The 19559-nt window shown below is 37.2% G+C and overlaps 1 protein-coding gene across 1 annotated transcript in view; it reads right to left on the bottom strand.

Moving 5' to 3' along the window:
- LOC121980345 (TOM1-like protein 9) overlaps positions 1-19155 on the bottom strand; it is a 35025-nt gene extending 15870 nt beyond the window's left edge. Inside the window, exons 1-2 of the mRNA XM_042532342.1 lie at positions 18848-19155; positions 1974-2052 (exon numbers count right to left, since the gene is read on the bottom strand). Of these exons, the coding sequence (XP_042388276.1) occupies positions 1974-2052; positions 18848-18948 (180 nt within the window). The 5' untranslated portion in view covers positions 18949-19155. The remainder of the gene's footprint in view (positions 1-1973; positions 2053-18847) is intronic.
- Positions 19156-19559: the final 404 nt, after the last annotated feature.

Here is a 19559-nt window from a genome sequence, read left to right as displayed (position 1 = left end):
CATGGACATACAAGGAGCTGGCAGTGCAGATCATTCAATTAACAGGGAAAAGGCAAAACAGATCACATATTGAAGAAACAAATGATTGCGGTAGAAATTAAGAACCCCACAAAGCAAGATCTGGAAGAGAAACTGCTTTGGAGCAGTAATACCAAGATCACGTGGAGGAACACACAGGGTATAGAGAAACATGTATGGAAGCAGGAGAATGCAGCATCGACTCTCTAGAATGGTACTACTAAGACTTTGACCAAAGGCATATCTACAAGTACAATGGATAAAGAGGACACCAGTTTTTTGCACATGGGATTTGGAATCCATGTGAAGTGGTAATCATGAAAGAGACAGAAAGAGGAGAGAAAAAAAATAACTGAAGGATGTGTGGGAACTCCTCCTCCACATGCAATACCCATCTCCAAATATGCCCACCTGAAATGAAAAGGCACCTCAACTTCTTCCTGTGTTTGCAACCATGCTAATCCTCCACAAAGAGTTTGTAACTCTTCCCCTATCTATCTCCATATGGTGAGGCATAGGCATCCACGAACATGCAACCTCCTGGTGACTTCAGGGCAAGCATCTCATTGGAAACCTTTGGATTCCCAACCTTTCTCTACGTGATGCCTCCATCTCAAGCATCTTCAACAACACATATCTTTAGAGAGGCTTCACCCTCACATGTCCACCATCGCAAGCTACCATATCTGGCAAGCCTCTTATGTTACACTGACACTTGCCTTACTCCTTGTCGAACACTGCCAAGAGTATGATCTTTCACCTTTGTGTTGTCCTCTCCATGCTACTTCTCACTATATCGACTTGACTGCAGACACAACTAATTTCGTCAAGGCCATCAAAGACATTCAAGCCTTATGATTTGCGGTCTTTCCAGATCTATCCAGTGGTGGCCCAACCTTTGCTTGGTGCTTCCCTCAGATCCTACTACCTGTGAATCCCAGCTGAGAAATGAAAAATGGTGAATCAATGTTGAGCTTAAAGTTGCAACTGCTCCTTTACAGGGCAGCACTTAGAGCAGCAATGGGTTGGTGTGGAGAAGGTAGAGCATCCTCCTACTTTAGCACCTCGCATGCCCCTTGAGATCAGTTTTAGCAATTTTTCTTTCAACCATGAATTGAAATCTTAAATGATGTTAGATTGCATGGTTGAGACGTATCTATTCATGTTCCAATACTAATCAACATGGATAACCCTTTTTGTGTTACCCTTGTCAATCATGTTAATACATAGCATACCATGTCGACACTCAGCATGCTTTAGCAAGTCCTAAGCCGAATCCAAGTAATATTTTTATTTCTTTAGTTATTGTCTAAAAATCTAATTTAATTGATTATCTAATTGGTATATTCTTGTTTTTTGAAAGTAAACAAATCAAATGGATGAAAACTATAAAAAGAAGATTATGGGAGTAGAAGTTATATCAATTCATCTTGATACACATTAAAATAAAAAATAAGTGAAAATTATTTTAAATTTAATTATATTAATTAATATATTAATGTTGAAAATAGAAAAACATAATGGTGTAATCAGTTGATATGAATAGTTATTCTATTCCCCATAAATCCTCATAGTTGCAAAAATGACATATATTATTATAGTTATTCTAATTGATAAGGAATAGTTGTTCTTTACTCTATTCTAGGAATAATTATTCTTTATCTATTTTATCTTTCAAATAATACATCAACAATGTTGAAAGCCCAATAAAAAGTGGCTCTAGAAAACAAGATAAATGCAGTCACGATGTTCTGGTTACAATGCCACATACAAGGATGAAAAGAAGCATAAATTAACCAACTCATTAACATGGTTGAATCAACATTACAATGTTGAAAACCCAATAAGAATAGCTCCAGCAGATATCATAATAATTGAAACCCAACAGAAAACCCAATAAGAATAGTTCCAGAAGATATCGTGATAACTGAAACCCAACTGTTTGATGAACTTACCGTAAGTGCAAGAAGTTGAACCTTCGAATTTTTATGTGCAATGCGTTTCTTCAGTATCTTTACCACTTCTTTAGCTTGCCTGTAAACCAAAGCAATGAATTGGATCACTACTTGGAAAAGCTTTGAATTATCAGATACTGTGAAATATACAGTTGATAATGAACATATATTAAATGGCAAGAAACATAATTCTCTCAAGAAGAGATGCAACACAAATATATGGACAAGGATATTAAGAACCAAAGGGCAAAGGTAAATGAAAGATTCTAGGTGGGGCCATAAATGTGGGTATAAGGATCAGTTAATGTATTTTTTTTTTCAAAGTTTGATTTTTAAACTCTAATCACTTAGGCCACGGAGAAACAGACTTGCAATTGATAATAGAAGCTGTTGGTCATGGAACACAAGATTTCTATGGGGAATAACATAACCAAGCATGTAATTTTCTAATGTCAAACTGTTTAACTTGTGACAATGACTTCTATTTGGTTCAACAAGGCACAAGTTAGGGGGGATCATATCTTTACACATTACCCTCTAGAATATATGGTGTTTATAATTAGGTCTCCAATACATTGTGGTTGATCCTCTCATAGAACACCGGACTAGTGGTTGCACAAAGTAGCTTAATTATACTAGTACAACTCTATTGCCTCTGCAGAAGAATATCTCAACAGTCATCAATTATCTGATCTAAATGAGCCTATATTGTTAGGATGATAGTTCTACGTGCTGCCTTTGCACTTGACCTAACTACAACAATTTGATACTCTCTTCCAAAAGAATTAAATGTTCTGCCAAAACAACACAATAGCGTAACGTGAATCCTCTATCTATGAGAGAACTTAACTGAACTATACCCTACAATCTGAAGATGACCTTGATATCGAAACAAGAGACCTTGTGAATTATTCTTAGTGTTGGATTCTTATGGTTGTCTACCAATGATCCTGACTAATCTTCAAGTTTCTATAGAGGCAAGGGATTGCATTGCACATGTAATATACTGTTTTCACAGTTCGAGCACTCAAAAAGTCCAACAAGTTGAGCGATTATGTGAGATAAGTGATGATGTGAAAAGAAAAATATAGTTCAGTTTGTATGATGGTCAAAAACTCATTTGAGGTATTTTGTGATATCTTGCTCTAGAAAAAAGACCAACAAATTAAGTTTCTAATGTGGTAGTATGTAACTGGCAAATGTTAAGTCAATCATTCTTTTGAAAATGAAAAATATTTTTGATAATTATATACATATTAGTTATTCTATATTGTTGTATTATATATTTTATATTGTATGATTGACTTATATTGAATAAATATTATAAGAAAATTAATAGTCTAAATTTTGAAACATGGAACAAAACTCTCAAAATAATCGAGATAGGAGATACTATAATTAAGAGAAGAATTAATATTTTGCATGTATAAATTATAAAATGGATAGACGAAAAGACAAAAATAATAGAAAATTCAGATTCTAATTTATAGTACATAGAAAAGAGTAAAACAAGAAATGGAGTGAGTATTGTTGTAGATAATTCGTTAAAGGATGAAGTGAGCAATTAGAAAGAATGATAGAATTATAGCTCTCAAGTAGTGGCGAAATAAATTATAAATATAATTAACATATATGCACCTCAAGTAGTATGGAGATATCAAATTAAGATTTTAGGGCGACCTAGATGAAGTATTATAAAACATTCGGCCAAATAAAATAATTTAAATAGAAAGTGATCTAAATGTACATGTGTGAAAAATGAAAAATATTAGAGGGTGCATAGAGTTATGGGTTTGGAACAAGAAATAAAAAAGGAAATCTATATTGGATTTTGCAATAGTATATGACCTTATATTAGCCAATATGTTTTTTAAGAAAAGAGAAAAACATTTGGTCATGTTTAAAAGTTGGAATAATAAATCGCAAATTAACTTTCTTATGGTTAGGAAGATAATGTTGGATATACACCTCAATTATTGTATCAATAGAAGGAAAATATACACGACTCCTAAAATTAAGTAGTAAAAGTTAAAGAATGGGAAGCAAAATATATTTAACAAGGTAAGAGTACAAGCATTAGGTGAAATATACGATGACTCTAATACGATATTAGATAAGATGATATCAAGTTGAAAATAGTAATCAAGAGTGTACTCGGTGAGTCAAACAAAACTTTGCATGAGGGATGAAGTAAACAAAACTTTGCATACAGGGAATGAAAATAAGGTTTTTTGAAGATGGGGACTGCATGCAAAGTTGAAGTTTCATTTAGAGATTTTTCTTTAATTTATCAGATTTTTTTTATTTCAAATGTTTTAAACTAAATAAACATGCTTAGTCAATAGTTAGTTGATAATGACTTTAACAAATACATACATATGCTTTGTCAAACAATCTACAAGATTTTATTAATTTAGGTTTGATTAAGTATAAATTGTGGGAAAAAAAAAATTAGAAAGAATTGACACATCACAAATAGATTGGAGGCTAATAATAAATCATCCGTCACAATAACATAACATAGTAACTTATTTCGCATAACAAGAAGTTAAATAATTCTTTTTTATTTGTATATTATCTTGCTTTGATAATCAACTTATATTTGTAATTCAGGATAAAAAGAATACAACACATCTTTATTATAGAGGAAGACATATTTATATACCAACTAGGATTTATTTTAGGAAATTATAATTAGGCTAATTTACAATTAGCCTAATTGACCCACATATATATATATATATATATATATATATATATACTCCTCAAAATGGAGTATAAATATTAATCATACCCAACTTGTTACAAAGATAATCAAACCGAACCTCATTTAAAGCTTTGGTAAATATGTCCTGAGTTGGTCTCCAGTCTTCACATATCTGGTAGAAATCAAGTTTTATTGAATTTTCTCACGAACGAAATGACAATCTATTTCATATGTGCTTGGATGCAATATGAAGAGCAACTTGATTATCACACCACAGTTTAGCTAGTACTGAAATTTTAAGTCCTATTTCAGTCAAGAGTTAATATATCCATATTATCTCGCACACAGAGTCATAGCCCTGTATTCTGACTCTGCACTAGATAGTGACATAATATTTTGTTTCTTACTCTTCCATGAAACTAAATTTCCTCCAATAAAGATAGGTTAATAACCTGAAATAGATCTTCTATCCATTTTAGAACCTGCCCAATCTGTATCTGAAAAACATTCAATACGAGTTTGTCCATGATTTTTATATACAATACCCCTTCCGGGTGCTCCCTTCAAGTAACACAAAATTTGCTCCAATGTTGCCCAATGACGAATGATTGGAGATGATATAAATTGACTGACAACACTAACTGAATATGCAATATCTGGACAAGTTACGGTAAGGTGATTCAACTTCCCAACCAACCTTCGATATCATTCAAGATATTTAAATAATTCCTCATCTCCTGTGAGATGCATGTTATGAGTCATTGGAGTACTACAAGGCTTCGCCCCCAATTTTTCCGTCTCAGTTAATAAGTCGAGGATATATTTTCTTTAAGATAGAAATATACCTTTTTTACTCTTCATAACTTCAACTCCCAAGAAATATTTTAACACCCCCAAATCTTTTGTATGGAACTAAGTATGAATGAAAGCTTTAAGAGATGAGATTCCCGTAGTATCACTTACAGTGATAACAATATCATCTACATATATAACTAATAGAATGATATCAGTTCCTGACAGGAACTGCTTGTAGAACACAGAATGATCAAACTTACTTTTCGTTATACCAAAATTTTCAACAATCTTACTAAATTTTCCAAACCAAGCATGAGGACTTTGTTTCAAACTATATAAAGATTTTCGAAACGACAAACTTGCTCTGACGCCCCTTGAGAAAGAAAATTAGAAGGTTGCTCCATATACAACTCCTCGTGAAGATCACCATGAAGAAAAGCATTCTTGATATCAAGTTGAGGTAAAGGCCAATGATAAGTAACGGCCATCAAAATAAATAATTGAACAAATGTTAACTTTGCAACAAAAGAAAAAACATCAGAATAATCCACCCCATAGATCTGAACATAGCATTTAGCAACAAGATGAACTTTTAATCTAGCAACTGACCCATCCGATTAACTTTAACTACGAATACCCATTTGCATCTAATAGCCTGTTTCCCTAAAGGTAAATTGACCAAGTCCCAAATGTCATTGTTATCTAAAACATTCATCTCTTCTATCATTGCTTCTTTCCAACCAGGATCAGATATGGACTCACGCACAGTCTTAGGAATAGAGATAGAATCAAGTAATAAAAGAACAAGAGGAAGAAGACAAGCCATTATAAGAAACAAAAGAAGTAGGATAAGAACACTGTCATTTACCTTAACGTAACGCAATAAGAAGATCATTGCTCGGGACTGGATCTGATGACGAAGTAGTAGAAGCAGGATATGAATCTAGAGGGTGACGCCTAGAGTAGATTTGAATAATAGGAAGACAAGTGTGGAGGATGTAATGGAATACACTGATAAATCAACATCCTTCCTCTGATGAGTCAGAATAGGTGAGGATAGAAAATAAGATGTGTCTTTCATAAAGGTAACATCAATTGAGATAAGATATTTGTTAATACTGGGACAATAACACCTATAACCTTTTTAAAGATTAGAATCACCAAGGAAAATACATTTCAAAGACTTGGGGTCTAATTTAGTGACATGCGCACGAACATCCCGAACAAAATTAGTACTACCAAATATCCTAGGATTAATAGGAAACAACGACTTATTGGGAAAAAGGATGTTATAAGGGATTTCACCATGAAGAACAGAGAATGACAAGCAGTTAATGAAAAAACATGTTGTAGAAACTACATCAGCCTAGAAAGGTTTGGGAACATTTATTTGAAATAAAAGGGCCCGTGAAGTTTCAAAAAGATGTCTATTTTAGCTACACCATTTTGCGATGGAGTGTCAATGCAAGAGGTTTCATGAAGCATGTCATTCTAACTCATATAGGACGGGAATAAACCGAACAAATACTCCTTAGCATTATCACTTCGCAAAGTACGGATGAATGTATTGAACTGAGTTTTAATCTTAGCACAAAAGGCTCAGAACGATTTTTCATTAAATATAACCAGGTTACACGAGAGTAATCATCGACAAAAATAATAAAATACCTAAAACCATATTAAGATAAAACAGGACAAGGAGCCTTAAATATCGGAATGAACTAATTCAAAAAGAGTAGTAGCACGTTTATTTACTTTAGGATAAGAACTAAGACTGTGATGTTTTGTAAACTGACACGACTCACAATCTAATGAAGACACCTTGCCATAATGTGGATAAAACTTTTAGCAAAGGTAGAGATGGATGTCCCGACCTACAATGATCCTCAAATGGAGAAGTGACACTAGAGCAAGCAAAAGAATTTAGGAGCGATTTGTCCAGAATGTAAAGGCCTTCAGACTCATATCATTTACCAATAATCTTTTTCATCAAAAGATCATAAAATAAGCAATGATTAGGAAAAGATGAGATTGACTAACAGAGAGCAAATTAAATGATAAATTAGGTAAATGTAAGACAGAAGACAGAGGAAGCAAAGGGGTAGGATTGATATTGCCAGACCCACGAACACAAGATGTAAACCCATTAGTTAAAGTATTGGTATGAGTATTAACTTTAGACTGAAAAGTGGAAAAGAGACTAGAATTACCTATCATATGATTTGTGGCACTAGAATCAATGACCCATTTAGAGGATGAGGAAAGAAGACATACGTTTTGTTTACCTAAATCGACAATAACAGTGACAGAGGGAGATGATAACTCAAATGATTCTTGATATTTTGAGAACTTGACATATTTATCTGCAGAAATAAGGATTGATTTATCAAAGGCATCATTAGTGGATGCAATTTGGGCCAAGTGTCTTTGCTGCAGTGTTCGAAATTTCGCCCTAGGCGGCCGCCTAGGCGTTGTGCGGCGGCAGGCCGCGCCGGAAACCAGCCAGGCGGAAGACCTAGGCGGCTTGGCCGCCTAGGCGGCCCTCGGCGGGCTTCGGTGGCCCGTCGCGAGCTTCGACGAGCTTAGATATTTTAGGCATATTGTACGTTTTTTATTGCTAAATCGGATTTGCCGAGGCTGGCGCTTCGTCTTCTTTCTTTAATCGCCAACTCTTGCATCTTCTCTCATCACGGCCTGCAGCTTCCGATAAGTTTTTAATTTTTTCTTATTTCTCTTAATTTATTTTTTTGTTTCTTCGTTGTCGCGGCAACTCTCCGACAACGCCGGACGCGTCGCAAGGCATCAGACACCGCCGGAAGCATCGTCGGACGTGTCCGGCGCGTCCGGCGTTGCTTCCAGCAATGCCGGTAGCATCGCGATGCTTCTAGCTGCGCCAAAAGCTTTCCGCGACGCTACCGGCGCCGCTGGAAGCAACGCTACCGGCACCGCTGGAAGCAACGCCGAACTTCGCCGGACGCACCGGACTTCACCAGCATGTTATAATTTATATATATAAGTATAAAACAAATTTAAAAATAAAAAAAATATATTTTAAATATAATTTTTTTAAACAAATATCTATTATCTAATAAATTTTATTAGTTAGATTAAGATATAATAATATATAAAAAATATTCTCAGACTTGTTAAAATTATATTTCATTATTTTGTATCGTTTGGTATAGTATAAATGTATAATTAAATTTTAATATCATGTTATGTTGTTAACTTGTTAAGCTGTTAATGAATCCGGTTAAGCTATCATGTTATATTTTATAAATGTACAATATGTTAAGCTATCATGTTATGTTTTTTCAGATTATCTGTTATCAATGGCAAGCAATCCATCTTCGACAGCATCTGTCACTCAACCTGAATCTGAGATTCTTAGAAGAAAGTCAAATGACATCGGATGGGATTTTGGGATATTGATTGATCCTAAGAACCTCGACAAGATTAAATGTAAGTTATGTGAAAAAGCAATGTCAGGGGGAGTGTATAGGATAAAGGAGCACATTGAAAATATACCTAAAAATGTATCTGGTTGTCGAAAAGCATCTCAAGAAGACAAAAATAAGTGCAAACAGGTTATTTTAGAAGGGAGAAACAGAAAGAAGAACAAAATAATGGAAGAACAAAGTTGTAGAGCAGGGGTGGCTATTTCTCTAGACGAAAAAAAAGGTCTTGAAATTGAAGGGATGGATGGAATTAAAAAACCTCTTCTACTTGGCTCCATGGATAGATATGCATCGGCAATTGCTCCAGAAAATGCAGGCTCCAGTGGAAGTAAAGTGCTTCGCCAAAAAAATATAAATGAGCCTCTTTTCAAAGGGAGAACTCAACAAGTTCAACAATATGTTGGGAGATGGGTTTATGAAAATGGAATCTCATTCAATGTTGCTGATAATGATAGCTTCAAGCAACTAATGGAGGCAGTGAGTCAATTTGGACTAGGATTCAAGCCTCCAACTCAATATCAACTTAGGGAGCCACTATTAAAAGTCAAAGTTGAAAAAACAAAACAATTGTTAAAGAAACATGAAGAAGAATGAGCAAAGAATGGATGCTCGATCATGATAGATGCATGGAGTGATAGAAAAAGGAGAAGCATCTTAAATTTGTGTGTTAATTGCAAGGAGAGTACTACATTTTTAGAGTCTAAGGAGTTTTCAGACGAGGCACATACAGCTGAACTTATTTTTGAGTATGTTGACAAGTGTGTTGAACAAGTAGGAGCTCAAAATATTTTTCAGATTGTAACAGACAATGCCACCAACAATATGGCTGCAGCTAAATTGACGAGAGAAAAGCGACCAGGGATTTTTTGGAGTTCATGTGCAACTCACACGATTAATCTCATGCTTGAAAGTATTGGCAAACTTCCACGATATAAAAAGGTTATTGAGCAATCCAAGTCTTTTACCATTTTCATCTATGCTCACCATAAGACTTTGTCATTGATGAGAAGTTTCACGAAGAAGAGAGACATAGTCCGACCAGGAGTTATCAAATTTGCATCAAATTTCCTTACATTGCAAAGTTTGATTGAAAAAAAACTAGTTTAAGGGCCATGTTTCAAGTGATATGTGGGAGAAATGTAAATGGTCAAAAACAAACAAAGGAAAATTGGCTTACTCTATAGTGATGAGCATGAGTTTTTGGAATGGTGTGACACTTTGTTTGAAAATATTTGCTCCTTTGGTAAGAGTTCTTCGATTGATAGATGGAGATAGAAAGCCATCGATGGGGTTTCTATATGGAGAGTTTCTTCAAGCTAAGAAGATATCAAGGTGGCTCTGAACAACGTGGAATCAAATTATCAGCATATCATAGCCATTATTGAGTCAAAAATTAAGGATAGACTTGATACATCATTGCATACCACTGCTTTTTTGTTGAATCCTTATTTTCACTATAAAGATAGTTCTATTGTTCTTTATGAGGAGGTCGCGATGGGATTTTTGAATGCATGGAAACTTTGCATGCAATGAGTTAGATCTACAAGATACAATTATTAACAAAGAATTTCCAAAATATAGAGATAAGACAGGGTTATTTGGAAAAACATTGGCAGCAAAAGTATGTGAAAAAAATGATGATACATTTGATCCATGTGCATGGTGGAGTACATACGGTGCTCACACACCTAACTTGCTAAGGGTGGCATTGAGGATACTTTCATTAACTACAAGTTCATCTGGGTGTGAAAGAAATTGGAGTACACTTGTTGGAGTAAGTTTTAAACTTTCAGTCTTTAATTAAATTAAATATAATTTTTAACGTCTATACTCTATATTCAGGTACTAACTATAATATTTACTTTCTCTGTTTTTTTTTTAGATTCATACAAAGAAAAAAAATAGGTTGGATGCTAACAGGTTAAACAATCTAGTATTTGTCCAATTTAATACTAGATTGTTGAACAAACAAAAAAGAGAAAAAGAAAGGAATGTCGATGTCCTTCTTACAAAAGATACTTCAAATGCACAAGATTGGATTGTGGATGGTGGGGAAGATGATGAAGTTGAACTAGGTTCCGACAAATGGTTGATGAAGCAAGTGGAGCAGATGAAAATCTACAACCCCGAAGAAGCTCTAGAGTGAGAGAACTTCATAAAGATGATTTTGAATCCGAAGAAGATGAGGATCACAATAATGATATTGAGTTTGTGTACGATGAAGAACAAGTTATTGAAAATTATGGAGAAGAAGAAGCAGAATAAATGAGTCTATGAGATATTATTAGTTGTGTAATTTTGAACTCATTTTGTTAAGCCATGATTTATGTTATTTAACAATTATATTTTGCTTAGTGGTTACTAGTTCACAATGTCTTGTAATTTTGAATTGAACTATTGCTACTATTTTCTAATGTTCTACTGTTTACTACATGATTATGATAACTTACTGTATGTTCTACTGTTCAACTATTTCTTTTACTCATATTTACTGAGTCTAGTAGATTTCCTTTGCACAAAACTATTAGTTTTCTTTTATAGTTTTTCATTTTTTGGTATTGGAAAGTATGCATTTATTTCAGCATACATAGTTAGATCTCCATTGCTATGAAATTGTTTAAGACAACATTTAGATTTGCATATGACATTGTCCACAGTCCACATGAAACAAGGGATACCGAGGAATCCGCCTAGCGGCGCCTAGTCCCCGCCTAGGCGCTAGGCGCTGGTCTGCCGCCTGACTAGCGCCTAGCGAATTTTAGAACATTGCTTTGTTGATTTTTGTACTGAAGCTTTCTACACTCAAATTTTGTATGACCTGGCTTACGACAGTAATTGCACACAATACCACTTGAATTAGGCGTTCGAGTTTGAAAGTCCAGAGAACCTCCCCCTTTATTTCCAATGTGACTAGTTGATTTTCCAGGCACATAATTAGTATTGCAACTTACTAAAACACCATTAAGCGGAGTGGGTGTAGTACTTTCTGTGCGGAGAATGCAGCTGAATACATCTTGTAGAGAGGAGACCTCAGAACCAAAGAGAACTTGTGGCTTAGCAGACTCAAAGTCAGGAGATAGACCAGCAAGGAAGATCATGATCGCCATCTGCTCTCGTTGGATTTGTTGAACCTTCACATCAGGACTAAATGGCAGCAACATACTAAGTTCCTCATATGTCTTTTTGAATGCCATAAAATAATTGATCAAAGGTTGATCTTGTTTTTTCACACGGTAAAAGGCTTTGCAGACCTCATACATGCGGAAGAGATTCCCTTTTCCAGAGTACAAGAATTCCAAATAATCCATTAGTTCTTTAACAAATTCACAGTGATTGATCAACCAATTACCTCACTATCAATACAATTTCAAATCTGAAGAAACAAGCGAGCATCCTCCCTTAGCCATGCCTATTTCGAATCATCTTTAGAAGGATAATCAGTCAAATGACCATCTTTATCAATACTTTAAAGATAAAGACGAACAGTCTTACTCCAATCTAAATAATTCAAACCAATCTTACTCCAATCTAAATAATTCAAACCATTTAGCTTATAGTTTGTGATCTTAGACATCACGGGCATTACATCCACCACAAGATAAGGCTTATACTAGGCCATAAGATTTTATCTTACGGCAATGCAGCAACAGAAGGATGGAGCCTTAGTGCACAAATTTGTAGCTTGTGCCGAAAAGAAAAATGCAACAGGAAGAAAGCACAACAACAAAACAAGTATAAACGTAGCAACGGAAGAAAGCACAGCTACGGGATGATATGAGAGCAAACGTCAATGATAATGAATCACAAATTTACCATGAACAAGAAGAAGTTGGTCGTCCAGATGGATGCAAACCAACGATGAGCTGCTGCGATATGTGGAGACGTGGAGGCTTCTCTTTTAACCCGAAGAAGAAACCCCTAGCTATGAACCCAACGGATGAAGATGGTTAGAGATGCTCCCTCTGGTAGCAGCAGTGGCACTAGACGACGAGTAGTGTTAACGACAAGAAACCAAGAAGTTGTTGCCGACGAGCTCTAAGCCCCTGTCTCCAGCAATGACGGCTAGGGCTCAACCACACAAGTACGTGGCAGAGACAGCAACGAGGAAGGAAAGATAACGCAAGGTGATGGCGGACAGAAACATGAGATGGGATATGAGCAAGCGTGGCAGACCGCAGCAGTGGCCCAAGGCGATGACGTGAGATGATGATGCAAGGCGATGGCATGTGATCGGGAAAGCCAGACAGTGGCTAATAGCGAGGACAAGCGCGGACAGGGAGCGGTGATCGATCGTTGGTCGCGACGCTTGTCTATCGATCACGCGAGTGAGAACGGGAGAAGAAATGTAATTTCAAAGGAGAATCCAAGTTTAATTTCTAATGGCTCTGAGACCATGTAATTCGGGATAAAAATAATACAATAAAACCTTATTGAAGAGGGAGACATATTTATATACAAACTAGGATCTATTTTAGGAAATTATAATTAGTTTAATTTACAATTAGTATAATTGACCCATATATATATTAACTAATTAATTACCAATAATATGGTAATTAATATATACAAATATGATAACTTATATATATATAGAGAGAGAGAGAGAGAGAATTCTTATGCTGCGGCTGGTTTGGTGCGGTGTCGTGCGGTGCAATCCACGTCAGCCGAGCGCGTGAAACAAAAGAAACAAAGGCGCGTGAAAAAAACAAAAAAAATGCAGGCAAAACCTAGCAAAAGTCATCTCCCTCGCCGAGCTCGGCGGCTGTCCCTCTTCGAAACCTGCAGCGACCCACCAGCCGCAACCCTCGCCGCCACGAGCAGAGCTCCCTCGCTGAGCTCTGCTCTCTCCCTCGCGAGTTCTCTCCCTCGCCGAGCTCTGCTCTCTCCCTCGCCGAGCTCTCTCCCTCACCGAGCTCTGCTCTCTCCTCTCCGCGAGCCAGCCACCAGCCGCCACGAGCAGAGCTCCCTCGCCGAGCCGCAACCCTCGCCACCAAACTTAATCAAAGATGCATGTTTTGTACTAACCTTCATTGTCAACCAATCATATATTATTCTGGAAGATTTTTTTTCTTCTAGTTTTAAAGAAAAAAAGTGTTACTACGCATATTTGCTACAAATGTTTGTTTTTAATTTATCTTTCTGTAACCTTTACTTCTTTTTGTTCATCAGGAGAATCGATCCCTATACGATTGTTTCTGAGCTCCTATGAGTTAACACCTACATATCGCAACAACAACAACAAGTTCAGCGTTAAATATTTCTTGAATCTCGTTCTTGTGGACGAGGAGGATCGGCGATATTTCAAGCAGCAAGAGATTACTGTGTACCACCTTCAGGAAGCTCCTTGAAGTTTATCGTTGCAAGAAAAGCATATATATGGCTTTGTGCAAGGGATAGCTTCTGATTTCCTAATGACTATTGTAAGGAAACGACTGAACCACTTATTTGTGAATTTTAAAATTTCTGTCTTACTATCGTCGATGTATTCTTTAGTCGAATCCTGTTATTTTTTATCGTTCTTTTGCCAGGCTAAAAAAAATGCTAGAAAACACTGGTTTCGATTGAATGCTTGCTTGCGAGTTGGGTAGAATAAGATGGCATTTAGGAGCTGCTGTCTTTTCTTTCGATACACTCTGTGAAAACCCCTTCCTATTTAACTTCATATTTCCATGAACAAACTCCAAGCACCACCAACTATGGCAATCAATCGGCTCCTTCACAAATGGCGCTGCCCTGCCAGCAGCTCATAGGGAATAATGGAAGAAGAGGAACTAAGGATTACGAAGGGGCAACATAACGATCATCAAAACTAAGGATTGAAGTGACTCTTTCTTAAATTTTCAAACAACAAAGTGTATAGAACTGAGAAAATGATTGCTCTGCTTGTGTGTTGTTGGAAAACAAAACAAACAAACAAATGAGCAGGTACTCGAACAGATCAACAACACACTTTTGTGCTCCTTCAACTTAGATTTGTACAAGGAATGAAAGAGACGACAACAAACATGAAAAATCAAATGAAAGAAGCAACCATCAACTCTTGCAAGCTGATGGCCTCTCTCGATCGCACGTTCTCCTCTTTTTTTTTTTTGTTTTACTACTTCAAAACACCTTAAAAATCCACTTCACAGTAGATCGAAACGAGCAAGAAACAAAGACATCAACGAACGTAACAGCATTGTATACTCAACCTATCGTATGTCGTATTTATGCATGTGCCTGCCTGCCTGCCTGAACTCACGCCCCGCGCTCTTGGCTGTGGCCCTTCGACCTTCGAAAATGAGAGCTACCTTCGTAATCCTTAGTTCGGCGAGGGAGCTCTGCTTGTGGCAGCGAGGGTTGCGGCTGGTGGCTGGCTCGCGGAGAGGAGAGAGCAGAGCTCGGCGAGGGAGAGAGATCAACGAGGGAGAGAGCAGAGCTCGGCGAGGGAGCTCTGCTTGTGGCGGCGAGGGTTGTGGCTGGTGGGTCACGGCAAGTTTCGAAGAGGGACAGCCGCCGAGCTCGGCGAGGGAGATGACTTTTGCTAGGTTTTGCCTGCATTTTTTTTTGTTTTTTTCACGCGCCTTTGTTTCTTTTGTTTCACACGCTCGGCTGACGTGGACTGCACCGCACCAATGAGCAGCAGCATTAGAATTATATATATATATATATATATATATATATATATTCTTATTAATAGTATACCCAAATACTCGTTTTACAAGATTGGTAGATTATGTTACATGGTAGTCCCTTATTGGAACCTCATTGTCAAACATGGCAACAACAAGTTTACTGCATGAATTTGCGGCACATTGCAGTAGGTGTGTATGCCACTCCAAAGGAGTGTCAGCATTTCTCAACAAGTCACTCATGTCTCAAGTTTGCATTCAATACTCTTATCCGCTTGCAGTAATCTAGGATAACCGTGTTTGGTTCGAAGTTTTTCTTAATTCCGAAGTTTTACTCGATTCTGAAACGTCAGCAAACATCATCAATCTCGACATCGAACTTGGAATCAGAAACCATGGGTCACCCAAGGTTTTTCTCGATTCCGAAGGTTAAGCAATTTTTTTTTTCGAAATTACCCTTAGAAGGATCGGAGCGCAACAGGGCGGTGTGGTGCGAAGGTTCGCTGCGAAGCTTTATGTGGCGTGCGGTGGAGAGGTGGCCAGAGGTGGCAGTGGGCGACGACAAGCGGTGATCAACGGCAGTGGTCGGCGATCAACGGCAGTGGGCGACGACCAGCGGATGGTGGGCGGCGGGCGGCTGGCGACGACCGGCGGGCTGCTGGAGGCGACCGACGGGCGGCTGACGGCGACCGGCGGGCGACGACCGGCCGACGGCTGGCTGCGGCTGGCGGCTGGCGGCTGGCGACGATCGGCGGGCGGCGACCGGCGGGCGGCGGGCGGCGACCGATGGGCGGCTAGCGGAGATCGGCGGGCAGCTAGCGGTGACCGGCAACCAGCGAGCGGCTGGCGGCGACCAGCGAGCGGTGCCGGATTGTCAACGGGGCAATGCGGAGGCAGCGGCGCTGCATTCCTTCATGCGTGCAGATCGTCGCGAAGCTTCGTGATAGTTAGAGGTGGCAGCAGCGGCAATGGGGCGACAGTGGGCGGCAGAGGTGGCAGTAGCAGCAGTGGGTGATGGAGGTGGTAGTAGCAGCAGTGGGCGGCAACAGCCAGCGGGCGGTGGGCAGCGATAGCACGACTGCCAGAGGTGGCAGTGACGAGCGATGGTGGACAGCAGGCAACAAGTGACGGGCAGCAAGTGGGCGGCGACAACAAAAGGGCAGTGAAGGGGAGGAAGGTGATGATGGTATTTTTTTTTGTTTTTTATTTTTAAACTTGGGTATTTGATTAAAACTTTAGTTAATTAAATGAATCAACTTCTATCTATAGTTGGAATAAATTAAATAGATATAATCTAAAGCCCAATAAAATTATCTAAAAAAATTCTAAAATAATAAAAAAATCCAATTTTATATATATATATATATATATATATATATATATATATATATATATATATATATATATATATCACTATTAATATTAATATTAATATTATTATTATTATTAAACCAAGAATAATACGATAAAATATCACACTAAGTTATGTACTAAAACCTTCAAACAAACGAGGTTTTATTGCATTACCTAAATCGAACCAACATCCTCTAGTTATGTTTCATTCCCGATAACCTTGGTTATACATTATAACTTGAACCAAACATACCCTTATAGTTTTATGCTTTCATAGTAAAATGCACCACTATTGCTTTTCTTAATCACTTCTATATATTTTATTGATCTTACATTTGTTATATAATTACTTTAACCTTGACTCAGGGAAAACCTTATTCAGCTGCCAGTTGTGTTGACCCCAATTGCATAAACAATATTTTAGATTACAATGAGCGGCATAGTGAGCCTACTGCAAAAAAGAGCAAGCTAGAGGCGTTATTATCTTCTTTTAGTTCACCTTATGTAATAGATGTCATGATCACTTGTTATCAGACTTGTCAAGACTTGCTAAGCAATTTGTTTCAAACAAAGACTTTATGAAAACTTAATTAGTATCATAGCCAATCTAATTCAAACCATGATCTTAATTAGTATCATAGCCAATCTAATTCAAACCATGATGAGGTATTGGAAACGGTTGCATCCATGATAGTGGAGCCATCATTATGCCTCACATGGCAATAAATAGTGATGATTCAAGCCTTAATTGGGGGAGATTATAACACCGTAATTTAGCCCCACACGGTGAATTGTGGGTTAATAAAGGAGTTCTATAAGATTAGATGAGTTTGATATTATTAACTTGGACTTAAGGATTTTAAATCAATGGTGCAGTCTGACGAGTTAATAAGTGAGTTCTCTCATCTAAATAGGTTAACAATTAAAGTATGTAACAAACGTAATTATAATTTGAAATTTTGAACTTTAATTCCCCCCCCCCAAAAAAAAAAACAAAAAAAAACAGACTCCAAAGTTTGCACTTTTCTCATCACATTGTCTACCAATTCTGCTTAATAACATTTGTATTGAAGATGCCATAAACCATTAAACAACCTCCCATGAGAGTATTAATTGTTTGCTGCAATCTAGTTTCACCAATAACAATCCAGTTACACTCGTTCAACTGTAATATTCAGAACTTGACGAAGAATAACATATTCAGCATTCAAGCCTCTTGCCTTACTATCATTTGAATTATTAATAGAGTAACAATGAATTACTGAAGATTGGAGCTAACAGGATGTCACTGAACTGTAAAATACCAGCATCAAGTATGCCGGTCAGGATATGAAGCAAGGTCAGTTTGAGTAAACTGACTTGGCGTCCAGTCAACATTCACAAGTATGCCAAAATTCTAAACTCCACTTTTATGGATAATTACAATCACTTAATGGATATATTTTGTTACCTTTCTCTAGGAAAGAGAAAGTAGTAGATGATCAGTGTCTACGATAATATGAAACATAGAAAGGTACAAATAAAAAGAAAGGCAAAACGAAATGATCAGTTATTAGTGAAACTAAACCAAAGCATTCTTTTTTGGTATTGGATACTAAATAAGAATACGATGGTTCCAATTCATTAGTCTCATCCAAAGCATAACAATTGAAATAAAAGGCAATTTTTCTGATGTAATTCCAACCTGACCCATTGGACGAGAATCCCAGGCCGATAAACCTTATGTTTGTTTATAATTAAAAGGTTAACTTAAAAGCATAAAACCCGACATCCACAAGAAAGAATTTGGAGGGGGAAAATGCAAACAACAGACGAAAGAAACAACAACCAAAATCAATATTTACACTCTGAAGAGAAATCCGCTACAAAAGAAACAGGAACTCCGACTGAGAAGAAAGAAATAAACAGCGTAAGGAAAGAGGAAGCAGAAGCCAGTGCAGAATCACATACCCGGGTTCGTGATTGAGGACATCGCAGATCTCAAGGTTTATCGACCAATCCGGACCGACGAGCATGTCGCTCGTGGCTCGATCCACCAGAGCGCCCGCCATCGCCGAAGCCCCAAAACCCCAAACAAGTAAACGAACCTGTCAAGGAGGATGCGGCCGGAAGGGAATCAACTCAAGAGGGGGATCGAGATGGCGAAACGGCGTCGAAGGCGAATCCCTAAGAAAGAAGCCGGCAACTCAAATTCGCTTTCCCCTCATCTTCGAGAGAGAAGGCAAGTCGGCGTTCTCTTTTTTTTTATTATTGTTTTGCCTTTTTTATTTGTTGGGGGCGCCGCCAATGAAATGTTTTTATGTGTTGACATTGGATTGGCTGTTTGTTCCGTGGGGGAAAATCCAATCCGATTCAGTATTTATGTATTGATCGTATCTTAAATATCATACCTTAAATTACATTATTCGTACCGATATAAATCATACAAAATATTCTAAAATTTGTCAGTTTTTTTAGGAAATGACAACTTACGTGATGACAAACTTCCTAAAACATAAATTTAAAAAGTAGTTAAAAAGTTCAAATCAACCATTAAAGTGAAATGGATTCATAAATTCATTTCTGGATAAATTTAATGATGATGACAAAAGATTAATATATTCGTTCAGCATCTATCAATTTATCTCAAGATCAACATAGAGAAAATAAATCATGAACGATT

Source organism: Zingiber officinale, chromosome 5A (assembly GCF_018446385.1).
Source record: "Zingiber officinale cultivar Zhangliang chromosome 5A, Zo_v1.1, whole genome shotgun sequence".
NCBI classification, from domain to species: Eukaryota; Viridiplantae; Streptophyta; class Magnoliopsida; order Zingiberales; family Zingiberaceae; genus Zingiber; species Zingiber officinale.
The sequence above is the reverse complement of the archived record's forward strand: the minus strand, read 5'-3'. Positions and strand labels throughout refer to the sequence as shown.